The following is a 12,964-nucleotide window of genomic DNA, read 5'->3' as shown; positions in this document are numbered from 1 at the left end:
TGACGCGGCCGACGGCGCCCAAGTGATGTCACCCACCCATGCGCAGGTTGGCCAGCGCCAACCCGCGCATGCGCGGTTGCCGTCTTCCCCTCCGCTGCCCCGCGAGACACGGCGGCTTGATCTTGCGGCGTGGTGGAGGGAAAAGAGTGCGTCTTTTAGAGACACTGGCCTAACGATCGGTGGGCACCGATCGCGGGCCAGACACCTCTTGAGCAGGTCCCTGGCGCTCGATTCTCCCTCCGCCCCCCACAGGCCCCACATGCAGCGGTCGCGCGATGTTCATGCTGGCAGCGACCAGGTGTGGTTGGCGCCGGTGTGAACCGGTCCGGTTCGGCAGGCCGCTCGGCCCATCCGGGCCGGAGAATCGCCGGTCGCCGTTAGAAACGGTGAGCGGCCATTCTCCGAGTGGCCTGTCGCAAAACGCGACATGCCATTTTGGGGGGGCTGGGAGAATCGCGTGGGGGTGCCACGGCGGCATGGCGTGATTCGCCCGGCACTCCCGTGATTCTCCCACCCGGCGTGGGGGTCGGAGAATCGCGCCCTTAATCTTGTGCTCCCTTGTTTGGGATTTCCTGTCAGAGACAGTGGCAGACATGACCTTCTCAAAGGGGCACCGTTTACATGGTGAGAACTCATCGCTACTGAAGGTTGAGGCAACTGGGAAAATGAGCCAAGGGATCCCAGGTGCCATCATTATCATCCTGACAACAGTTGGTGTTGACACAAATAATGCTACATATGTTTACAAACAACAAATACCACAAGAAAATTATTTTAATGAAGTTGATGCCTTTTAATTATCTTGAACAGTTAATAATCGCAGATATGGAGGGAAAAGAGATGTAACAACTCCCTGATTCTCGTAATAGGAGCTGTTCCCGTTTATAGGATTATAAAATTCCATTAAAAAGCAGGGGGGGCGGGGGAGATTTGTAGATAATGACGCGGGCCCAATGCTAGTGAAGCCTCAGTGAGTGCATCAACATCCCCTCATTCTCGCAGATACAAGCTTATCCTCAGAAAGATTGTAATTCTGTCTCCTGTGCAGCTGAAAAAGAGAAATGGAAAGAGTGCATTGGTGACCAGCAGCTGTTGAATTCATATGAATAGAATGTTCTTTTCTCATGCTGTTCTCTATGAAGAAAACATTTTTCTGGAGCAGCGTTTGTCACAGATTGAATTTTAATTCAATTCACAGGCAGCCTGTGCCCACTCCAACTCCATTCTGTTTAAATGAATGTTTCGAATTCTCAGAACACCCTCTATTCCCCCCGCCCCGCCGGCTCAACCTCTCTGTCTCTTGTACCTGCGTAAAGCATTCTCCTCACATTCCACGGATTGTTTCTAAGGTGAAGTTATCTCATACCCAGGATAAGATAATGCTGCAGGAAGAAAAAAGCTATTCCTGCTGAATTGACAATCTGAAGCTCACGACCTCAGCTGTAGTAGTGAGGCCTGGCCTTTAGTACTTCAATCCTGGGCCTGGGTCTACTCTCAGAATATTGGGCAAAATCAATAAGTTGTCTCTATTCAAAGAGCCAAAACGTTTTGAGCTAAGTGGCATTTTTATGTGCTATAAAATTCTTCAGTATGATTTACAAAGAAAAAACTGGGAAGGTTCGGCACCTTAGTGGGTGAGATTGGTTCTCAGTGGTGTAGTGAAATGAGTCATACCGAATCAGGAACCCTCTCTCACTCTGTCTGATTGTCTTTTCCATTAAAATGAACAGAAGGCTTCCGGAACATTCCAGCCTGTTTTGCCCACAGAAACACTCCCTATCGGTTAAGTGGAAATGTTTCTAGGTCAGACTGTCCCCGGTAAACTGACTGCTTCAGCATGCGTTCACATTAAAAGATGCTTTCTAATCAGATTAACACACATTTTGTCTTGCATTCCAGAAATAATCAATAATAAAGTTGTTGGCACCATGGAGTGTGGATTGGGGTGGGGGTGGTGGAGGGGAACAGATTGGGTGGAATTTGCAGATTGCGGGGTTGGTGGATTGGAGGTTTTAATTTGCCACACATGGTGAGTTAATATTACCTATCCCGCTGTCCAGCCTCTTCCCGAATATAAACACTGTACTTGACATTAATGCTCCAAGGATCAGAATGCCTAAAAGAATGGTCCAGAGATTAGCCTGTAATAGAAGAAATAAATCAGAGATTGAATCGCTATTCAGATCAAACAGGAAATAACTTTCCATTAGTGAAATAACTTTAAACCTGAAACAAAGTTAATGGAAGTTTTGGGATCAAAGAGGACCCTTCAAATTCCAAACTGGAGTGACTAAATGAGAAGAAGCTAAAGGCTAGTCATCAATGAAGTGCTGTTGGTCCGAGCAGCTCTGATCAGGACAGACAACTGCAGAGGATCGTCAGCCATGTCACTGTTTCCATTCTGTCTCTCACTCATTTCAGCTCCTAAGAAGTAATCTCACATAAATTTTTGCAGCTTCTAGATTGCCCAGACAATGCCCCCATTCAGAAATCCTCTTCCATATCTGGCAATGTAGCCAAGCACATGGAGCATGATCATTTGATACAGCACATTGCTCAGAAAACAAGATGGACAGATGTTTTGGCATTGAGAGCAGTTCTGGGATTGAGATTAGTTTCGGGATTGAGATCAATTTTGGGATTAAGGACAGTTTTGGGATTGAGAGCAGTTCTGGGATTGAGATTAGTTTCGGGATTGAGATCAATTTTGGGATTGAGAGCAATTTTGGGATTGAGAGCAGTTTTGGGATTGAGTGCAGTTTTGGGATTGAGAGCAATTTTGGGATTGAGAGCAGTTTTGGGATTGAGAAATTTGGGGACATTTCATTTTCAAAAGGACATTTAAACCATGGGGAGCAGACAGAGTATATTCATTATGGTGATTCAGAGGTACAAGAGATTTGAGATACTAGGACAGATATGGTCCTGAGACAGTGTTTTTAAAATTAGGATGTATTACTCGGGTAAAGTAGTTGGAAAGTCAGTCGTGAGGGGTTTAAAATTGTCATCGGAGTGAGGGGAGAGATTAGGAGACATTTCTTTACACAGTGGAATTTGGGAAAATTGGGATTGTTGAGGCAGAGACCAATGTGTCTTTTAAGATTTGATGCAATCAGTACTCAAAGCAGAGCAGGAATTAGTTCTGGATTGCTTCAGGACAGCTGGCAAAATTGTCTGAACGACTTCCTTCTGCACTGAAAACATCTCTGGGTTTAAATGTCCATTAATGAGCTCAGCTCATGTTAGCCTTACCTCAGTTAGTAGCACTCTCACCTCTGTGTTGCCAAATTCCAAGGTCAAGTCACACTCCAGGGCTTGAGTGCAAAAATCAAGACTGACACTCCACCACAGCACTGTCAAAGTGCTGCATTTTAGGGAGGTACACTGTCTTTTGGATGAGATGTTAAACTAAGGCCCTCTCTGTCTGCTCAGGGGGATATCAAAGAATTCATGATTAGCCCTGCTGCCTCACAGCACCAGGGGCCCGGCTTCAATTCCGACCTTGTCTGTGTGGAGTCTGCCCGTTCTCCCCGTGTCTGCGTGGGTTTCCTCCAGATGCTCCGGTTTCCTCCCACAGTCCAAAGATGTGCAGGTTAGGTGGATTGGCCACGATCAATTGGCCCTTAGTGTCCAGGGATGAGCCGGTTGGAGGCGGGGTTGTGGTGATAGAGTAGGGAAGTGGGTCTAGGTAGGGTGCTCTCTCAGAGGCTCAGCGCAGACTCAAAAGCCGAATGGCCACATTCTGCACTCTGGGGATTCTACGATTCTATGATTTTGAAGAAAAGCAGGGGAGATATCCTCACTGTCCTGGCCAATATTTACCCCTCAATCAACATCACAGAAACAGATGATGTCATCTTTACCACATTGCTATTGTGGGTGCTTTCTCTGCACAAATTACTGCTATTATTCCTACATTACAACAGTAACTACACTTCAAAAAGTATTTCACTGCCTGTAAACTGATTTGAAACAGCAGAGAAAAGCTACAGAAATGCAAGTTTCTCCTGTTTCTTTCCAGTGCAAACTAACAAAGTAATGTATTTCTTTTACATTTGGTGAATGCTTTAATGATGATGGAGACACAAATATTTTGTATTTTTAGCAGAGATAATGGGTTATGAAAAGGGGGCCATGCTGTGGTATTTTAACTGTATTGATGTATTTCCTGTCCCATTCTCTGGTCTCCCTAGTTATCCACTGAGTCGTCTATCCAAAATGCTGATCCAAGCAAACCAAAGAGTTGTGTTTCCCTGTGAGGGGCGGCACGCTGACTGGGGTGTTTCCCTGTGAGGGGGGCACGCTGACTGGGGTGTTTCCCTGTTTGATGGGGGCACGCTGACTGGGGTGTTTCCCTGTGAGGGGCGGCACGCTGACTGGGGTGTTTCCCTGTTTGAGGGGGGCACGCTGACTGGGGTGTGTCCCTGTTTGAGGGGGGCACGCTGACTGGGGTGTTTCCGTGTGAGGGGGGGCACGCTGACTGGGGTGTTTCCCTGTGAGGGGGGCACGCTGACTGGGGTGTTTCCCTGTGAGGGGGGCACGCTGACTGGGGTGTTTCCCTGTTTGAGGGGGGCACGCTGACTGGGGTGTGTCCCTGTTTGAGGGGGGCACGCTGACTGGGGTGTTTCCCTGTTTGAGGGGGGCACGCTGACTGGGGTGTGTCCCTGTTTGAGGGGGGCACGCTGACTGGGGTGTTTCCCTGTGAGGGGGGCACGCTGACTGGGGTGTTTCCCTGTGAGGGGGGCACGCTGACTGGGGTGTTTCCCTGTTTGAGGGGGGCACGCTGACTGGGGTGTGTCCCTGTGAGGGGGGCACGCTGACTGGGGTGTTTCCCTGTGAGGGGGGCACGCTGACTGGGGTGTGTCCCTGTGAGGGGGGCACGCTGACTGGGGTGTTTCCCTGTGAGGGGGGGGCACGCTGATTGGGGTGCTTCCCTGTGAGGGGGGCACGCTGACTGGGGTGTTTCCGTGTGAGGGGGGCACGCTGACTGGGGTGTTTCCCTGTGAGGGGGGCACGCTGACTGGGGTGTTTCCGTGTGAGGGGGGCACGCTGACTGGGGTGTTTCCCTGTGAGGGGGGCACGCTGACTGGGGTGTTTCCGTGTGAGGGGGGCACGCTGACTGGGGTGTTTCCCTGTGAGGGGGGGCACGCTGACTGGGGTGTTTCCCTGTTTGAGGGGGGCACGCTGACTGGGGTGTGTCCCTGTGAGGGGGCACGCTGACTGGGGTGTTTCCCTGTGAGGGGGGCACGCTGACTGGGGTGTTTCCCTGTTTGATGGGGGCACGCTGACTGGTGTGTTTCCCTGTGAGGGGGGCACGCTGACTGGGGTGTGTCCCTGTTTGAGGGGGGCACGCTGACTGGGGTGTTTCCCTGTGAGGGGTGCACGCTGACTGGGGTGTTTCCCTGTGAGTGGGGCACGCTGACTGGGGTGTTTCCCTGTGAGGGGGGCACGCTGACTGGGGTGTGTCCCTGTTTGAGGGGGGCACGCTGACTGGGGTGTGTCCCTGTTTGAGGGGGGCACGCTGACTGGGGTGTTTCCCTGTGAGGGGGGCACGCTGACTGGGGTGTTTCCCTGTTTGATGGGGGGCACGCTGACTGGGGTGTTTCCCTGTGAGGGGGGCACGCTGACTGGGGTGTTTCCCTGTGAGGGAGGCACGCTGACTGGGGTGTGTCCCTGTTTGAGGGGGGCACGCTGACTGGGGTGTTTCTGTGTGAGGGGGGCACGCTGACTGGGGTGTTTCCGTGTGAAGGGGGCACGCTGACTGGGGTGTTTCCATGTGAGGGGGGGCATGCTGACTGGGGTATGTCCCTGTGAGGGGGGCACGCTGACTGGGGTATGTCCCTGTGAGGGGGGCACGCTGACTGGGGTGTTTCCCTGTGAGGGGGGCACGCTGACTGGGGTGTGTCCCTGTTTGAGGGGGGCATGCTGACTGGGGAGTTTCTCTGTTTGAAGGGAGCACGCTGACTGGGGTGTTTCCGTGTGAGGGGGGGCACGCTGACTGGGGTGTTTCCCTGTGAGGGGGGCACGCTGACTGGGGTGTTTCTGTGTGAGGGGGGCACGCTGACTGGGGTGTTTCCGTGTGAGGGGGGCACGCTGACTGGGGTGTTTCCGTGTGAGGGGGGCTCGCTGACTGGGGTGTTTCCGTGTGAGGGGGGCACGCTGACTGGGGTGTTTCCGTGTGAGGGGGGGCACGCTGACTGGGGTATGTCCCTGTGAGGGGGGCACGCTGACTGGGGTGTTTCCCTGTTTGAGGGGGGCACGCTGACTGGGGTGTTTCCCTGTTTGAGGGGGGCACGCTGACTGGGGTGTTTCCCTGTGAGGGGGGCACGCTGACTGGGGTGTGTCCCTGTTTGAGGGGGGCACGCTGACTGGGGAGTTTCCCTGTGAGGGGGGCACGCTGACTGGGGTGTTTCCCTGTGAGGGGGGCACGCTGACTGGGGTGTGTCCCTGTTTGAGGGGGGCACGCTGAGTGGGGTGTTTCCCTGTTTGAGGGGGGCACGCTGACTGGGGTATGTCCCTGTGAGGGGGGCACGCTGACTGGGGTGTGTCCCTGTTTGATGGGGGCACGCTGACTGGGGTGTGTCCCTGTGAGGGGGGCACGCTGACTGGGGTGTTTCCCTGTGAGGGGGGCACGCTGACTGGGGTGTTTCCCTGTTTGAGGGGGGCACGCTGACTGGGGTGTTTCCCTGTTTGAGGGGGGCACGCTGACTGGGGTGTTTCCCTGTGAGGGGGGCACGCTGACTGGTGTGTGTCCCTGTTTGAGGGGGGCACGCTGACTGGGGTGTGTCCCTGTTTGAGGGGGGCACGCTGACTGGGGTGTTTCCCTGTTTGAGGGGGGCACGCTGACTGGGGTATGTCCCTGTGGGGGGGGGGCACGCTGACTGGGGTGTGCCCCTGTTTGAGGGGGGCACGCTGACTGGGGTGTTTCCCTGTTTGATGGGGGCACGCTTACTGGGGTGTTTCCCTGTGAGGGGGGCACGCTGACTGGGGTGTTTCCCTGTGAGGGGGGCACGCTGACTGGGGTGTGTCCCTGTTTGAGGCGGGCACGCTGACTGGGGTGTTTCCCTGTTTGAGGGGGGCACGCTGACTGGGGTGTGTCCCTGTTTGAGGGGGGCACGCTGACTGGGGTGTTTCCCTGTTTGAGGGGGGCACGCTGACTGGGGTGTTTCCGTGTGAGGGGGGCACGCTGACTGGGGTGTTTCCCTGTGAGGGGGGCACGCCGACTGGGGTGTTTCCGTGTGAGGGGGGCACGCTGACTGGGGTGTTTCCCTGTGAGGGGGGCACGCTGACTGGGGTGTTTCCGTGTGAGGGGGGCACGCTGACTGGGGTGTTTCCCTGTGAGGGGGGGCACGCTGACTGGGGTGTTTCCCTGTTTGAGGGGGGCACGCTGACTGGGGTGTGTCCCTGTGAGGGGGCACGCTGACTGGGGTGTTTCTCTGTGAGGGGGGCACGCTGACTGGGGTGTTTCCCTGTGAGGGGGGCACGCTGACTGGGGTGTTTCCCTGTGAGGGGGGCACGCTGACTGGGGTGTTTCCCTGTGAGGGGGCACGCTGACTGGGGTGTGTCCCTGTTTGAGGGGGGCACGCTGACTGGGGTGTTTCCCTGTTTGATGGGGGGCACGCTGACTGGGGTGTTTCCCTGTGAGGGGGGCACGCTGACTGGGGTGTTTCCCTGTGAGGGAGGCACGCTGACTGGGGTGTGTCCCTGTTTGAGGGGGGCACGCTGACTGGGATGTTTCCGTGTGAGGGGGGGCACGCTGACTGGGGTGTTTCTGTCTGAGGGGGGCACGCTGACTGGGGTGTTTCCGTGTGAGGGGGGCACGCTGACTGGGGTGTTTCCATGTGAGGGGGGGCATGCTGACTGGGGTATGTCCCTGTGAGGGGGGCACGCTGACTGGGGTATGTCCCTGTGAGGGGGGCACGCTGACTGGGGTGTGTCCCTGTTTGAGGGGGGCATGCTGACTGGGGAGTTTCTCTGTTTGAAGGGAGCACGCTGACTGGGGTGTTTCCGTGTGAGGGGGGGCACGCTGACTGGGGTGTTTCCCTGTGAGGGGGGCTCGCTGACTGGGGTGTGTCCCTGTTTGAGGGGGGCACGCTGACGGGGGTGTTTCTGTGTGAGGGGGGGCACGCTGACTGGGGTATGTCCCTGTGAGGGGGGCACGCTGACTGGGGTATGTCCCTGTGAGGGGGGCACGCTGACTGGGGTGTTTCCCTGTTTGAGGGGGGCACGCTGACTGGGGTGTTTCCCTGTTTGGGGGGGGCACGCTGACTGGGGTGTTTCCCTGTGAGGGGGGCACGCTGACTGGGGTGTTTCCCTGTGAGGGGGGCACGCTGACTGGGGTGTTTCCCTGTGAGGGGGGCACGCTGACTGGGGTGTTTCCCTGTGAGGGGGGCACGCTGACTGGGGTGTGTCCCTGTGAGGGGGGCACGCTGACTGGGGTGTTTCCCTGTGAGGGGGGGGCACGCTGATTGGGGTGCTTCCCTGTGAGGGGGGCACGCTGACTGGGGTGTTTCCGTGTGAGGGGGGCACGCTGACTGGGGTGTTTCCCTGTGAGGGGGGCACGCTGACTGGGGTGTTTCCGTGTGAGGGGGGCACGCTGACCGGGGTGTTTCCCTGTGAGGGGGGCACGCTGACTGGGGTGTTTCCCTGTGAGGGGGGCACGCTGACTGGGGTGTTTCCCTGTGAGGGGGGCACGCTGACTGGGGTGTTTCCCTGTTTGAGGGGGGCACGCTGACTGGGGTGTGTCCCTGTTTGAGGGGGGCACGCTGACTGGGGTGTTTCCGTGTGAGGGGGGGCACGCTGACTGGGGTGTTTCCCTGTGAGGGGGGCACGCTGACTGGGGTGTTTCCCTGTGAGGGGGGCACGCTGACTGGGGTGTTTCCCTGTTTGAGGGGGGCACGCTGTCTGGGGTGTGTCCCTGTGTGAGGGGGGGACGCTGACTGGGGTGTTTCCCTGTTTGAGGGGGGCACGCTGACTGGGGTGTTTCCCTGTTTGAGGGGGGCACGCTGACTGGGGTGTTTCCCTGTGAGGGGGGCACGCTGACTGGGGTGTTTCCCTGTGAGGGGGGCACGCTGACTGGGGTGTTTCCCTGTTTGAGGGGGGCACGCTGACTGGGGTGTGTCCCTGTGAGGGGGGCACGCTGACTGGGGTGTTTCCCTGTGAGGGGGGCACGCTGACTGGGGTGTGTCCCTGTGAGGGGGGCACGCTGACTGGGGTGTTTCCCTGTGAGGGGGGGGCACGCTGATTGGGGTGCTTCCCTGTGAGGGGGGCACGCTGACTGGGGTGTTTCCGTGTGAGGGGGGCACGCTGACTGGGGTGTTTCCCTGTGAGGGGGGCACGCTGACTGGGGTGTTTCCGTGTGAGGGGGGCACGCTGACTGGGGTGTTTCCCTGTGAGGGGGGCACGCTGACTGGGGTGTTTCCGTGTGAGGGGGGCACGCTGACTGGGGGGTTTCCCTGTGAGGGGGGGCACGCTGACTGGGGTGTTTCCCTGTTTGAGGGGGGCACGCTGACTGGGGTGTGTCCCTGTGAGGGGGCACGCTGACTGGGGTGTTTCCCTGTGAGGGGGGCACGCTGACTGGGGTGTTTCCCTGTTTGATGGGGGCACGCTGACTGGGGTGTTTCCCTGTGAGGGGGGCACGCTGACTGGGGTGTGTCCCTGTTTGAGGGGGGCACGCTGACTGGGGTGTTTCCCTGTGAGGGGTGCACGCTGACTGGGGTGTTTCCCTGTGAGGGGGGCACGCTGACTGGGGTGTTTCCCTGTGAGGGGGGCACGCTGACTGGGGTGTGTCCCTGTTTGAGGGGGGCACGCTGACTGGGGTGTGTCCCTGTTTGAGGGGGGCACGCTGACTGGGGTGTTTCCCTGTGAGGGGGGCACGCTGACTGGGGTGTGTCCCTGTTTGAGGGGGGCACGCTGACTGGGGTGTTTCTGTGTGAGGGGGGCACGCTGACTGGGGTGTTTCCGTGTGAAGGGGGCACGCTGACTGGGGTGTTTCCATGTGAGGGGGGGCATGCTGACTGGGGTATGTCCCTGTGAGGGGGGCACGCTGACTGGGGTATGTCCCTGTGAGGGGGGCACGCTGACTGGGGTGTTTCCCTGTGAGGGGGGCACGCTGACTGGGGTGTGTCCCTGTTTGAGGGGGGCATGCTGACTGGGGAGTTTCTCTGTTTGAAGGGAGCACGCTGACTGGGGTGTTTCCGTGTGAGGGGGGGCACGCTGACTGGGGTGTTTCTGTGTGAGGGGGGCACGCTGACTGGGGTGTTTCCGTGTGGGGGGGGCACGCTGACTGGGGTGTTTCCGTGTGAGGGGGGCACGCTGACTGGGGTGTTTCCGTGTGAGGGGGGCACGCTGACTGGGGTGTTTCCGTGTGAGGGGGGGCACGCTGACTGGGGGATGTCCCTGTGAGGGGGGCACGCTGAATGGGGGGTTTCCCTGTTTGAGGGGGGCACGCTGACTGGGTGTTTCCCTGTTTGAGGGGGGCACGCTGACTGGGGTGTTTCCCTGTGAGGGGGGCACGCTGACTGGGGTGTGTCCCTGTTTGAGGGGGGCACGCTGACTGGGGAGTTTCCCTGTGAGGGGGGCACGCTGACTGGGGTGTTTCCCTGTGAGGGGGGCACGCTGACTGGGGTGTGTCCCTGTTTGAGGGGGGCACGCTGACTGGGGTGTTTCCCTGTTTGAGGGGGGCACGCTGACTGGGGTATGTCCCTGTGAGGGGGGCACGCTGACTGGGGTGTGTCCCTGTTTGATGGGGGCACGCTGACTGGGGTGTTTCCCTGTGAGGGGGGCACGCTGACTGGGGTGTTTCCCTGTTTGAGGGGGGCACGCTGACTGGGGTGTTTCCCTGTGAGGGGGGCACGCTGACTGGGGTGTGTCCCTGTTTGAGGGGGGCACGCTGACTGGGGTGTGTCCCTGTTTGAGGGGGGCACGCTGACTGGGGTGTTTCCCTGTTTGAGGGGGGCACGCTGACTGGGGTATGTCCCTGTGGGGGGGGGGCACGCTGACTGGGGTGTGCCCCTGTTTGAGGGGGGCACGCTGACTGGGGTGTTTCCCTGTTTGATGGGGGCACGCTTACTGGGGTGTTTCCCTGTGAGGGGGGCACGCTGACTGGGGTGTGTCCCTGTTTGAGGGGGGCACGCTGACTGGGGTATGTCCCTGTGAGGGGGGCACGCTGACTGGGGTGTTTCCCTGTGAGGGGGGCACGCTGACTGGGGTGTGTCCCTGTTTGAGGCGGGCACGCTGACTGGGGTGTTTCCCTGTTTGAGGGGGGCACGCTGACTGGGGTGTGTCCCTGTTTGAGGGGGGCACGCTGACTGGGGTGTTTCCCTGTTTGAGGGGGGCACGCTGACGGGGGTGTTTCCGTGTGAGGGGGGCACGCTGACTGGGGTGTTTCCCTGTGAGGGGGGCACGCCGACTGGGGTGTTTCCGTGTGAGGGGGGCACGCTGACTGGGGTGTTTCCCTGTGAGGGGGGCACGCTGACTGGGGTGTTTCCGTGTGAGGGGGGCACGCTGACTGGGGTGTTTCCCTGTGAGGGGGGGCACGCTGACTGGGGTGTTTCCCTGTTTGAGGGGGGCACGCTGACTGGGGTGTGTCCCTGTGAGGGGGCACGCTGACTGGGGTGTTTCCCTGTGAGGGGGGCACGCTGACTGGGGTGTTTCCCTGTGAGGGGGGCACGCTGACTGGGGTGTTTCCCTGTGAGGGGGGCACGCTGACTGGGGTGTTTCCCTGTGAGGGGGCACGCTGACTGGGGTGTGTCCCTGTTTGAGGGGGGCACGCTGACTGGGGTGTGTCCCTGTTTGAGGGGGGCACGCTGACTGGGGTGTTTCCCTGTGAGGGGGGCACGCTGACTGGGGTGTTTCCCTGTTTGATGGGGGGCACGCTGACTGGGGTGTTTCCCTGTGAGGGGGGCACGCTGACTGGGGTGTTTCCCTGTGAGGGAGGCACGCTGACTGGGGTGTGTCCCTGTTTGAGGGGGGCACGCTGACTGGGATGTTTCCGTGTGAGGGGGGGCACGCTGACTGGGGTGTTTCTGTCTGAGGGGGGCACGCTGACTGGGGTGTTTCCGTGTGAAGGGGGCACGCTGACTGGGGTGTTTCCATGTGAGGGGGGGCATGCTGACTGGGGTATGTCCCTGTGAGGGGGGCACGCTGACTGGGGTATGTCCCTGTGAGGGGGGCACGCTGACTGGGGTGTGTCCCTGTTTGAGGGGGGCATGCTGACTGGGGAGTTTCTCTGTTTGAAGGGAGCACGCTGACTGGGGTGTTTCCGTGTGAGGGGGGGCACGCTGACTGGGGTGTTTCCCTGTGAGGGGGGCTCGCTGACTGGGGTGTGTCCCTGTTTGAGGGGGGCACGCTGACTGGGGTGTTTCTGTGTGAGGGGGGCACGCTGACTGGGGTATGTCCCTGTGAGGGGGGCACGCTGACTGGGGTATGTCCCTGTGAGGGGGGCACGCTGACTGGGGTGTGTCCCTGTTTGAGGGGGGCACGCTGACTGGGGTGTTTCCCTGTTTGAGGGGTGCACGCTGACTGGGGTGTTTCCCTGTGAGGGGGGCACGCTGACTGGGGTGTTTCCCTGTGAGGGGGGCACGCTGACTGGGGTGTTTCCCTGTGAGGGGGGCACGCTGACTGGGGTGTTTCCCTGTGAGGGGGGCACGCTGACTGGGGTGTGTCCCTGTGAGGGGGGCACGCTGACTGGGGTGTTTCCCTGTGAGGGGGGGGCACGCTGATTGGGGTGCTTCGCTGTGAGGGGGGCACGCTGACTGGGGTGTTTCCGTGTGAGGGGGGCACGCTGACTGGGGTGTTTCCCTGTGAGGGGGGCACGCTGACTGGGGTGTTTCCGTGTGAGGGGGGCACGCTGACTGGGGTGTTTCCCTGTGAGGGGGGCACGCTGACTGGGGTGTTTCCGTGTGAGGGGGGGCACGCTGACTGGGGTGTTTCCCTGTTTGATGGGGGGCACGCTGACTGGGGT

The 12,964-nt window shown here is 59.1% G+C and overlaps 1 protein-coding gene across 1 annotated transcript in view; it reads right to left on the bottom strand.

Moving 5' to 3' along the window:
- Positions 1-756: 756 nt before the first annotated feature.
- Positions 757-12,964, bottom strand: part of LOC119952919 (disintegrin and metalloproteinase domain-containing protein 10-like) — a 135,603-nt gene continuing 123,395 nt past the window's right edge. The window contains exons 14-15 of the mRNA XM_038776550.1: positions 2,045-2,141; positions 757-1,048 (exon numbers count right to left, since the gene is read on the bottom strand). Of these exons, the coding sequence (XP_038632478.1) occupies positions 1,017-1,048; positions 2,045-2,141 (129 nt within the window). The 3' untranslated portion in view covers positions 757-1,016. The remainder of the gene's footprint in view (positions 1,049-2,044; positions 2,142-12,964) is intronic.

The sequence above is a fragment of the Scyliorhinus canicula genome, chromosome 18 (genome assembly GCF_902713615.1).
Source record: "Scyliorhinus canicula chromosome 18, sScyCan1.1, whole genome shotgun sequence".
NCBI classification, from domain to species: Eukaryota; Metazoa; Chordata; class Chondrichthyes; order Carcharhiniformes; family Scyliorhinidae; genus Scyliorhinus; species Scyliorhinus canicula.
Note: the sequence above shows the minus strand (reverse complement) of the source record. Positions and strands in the feature narration are given on the sequence as shown.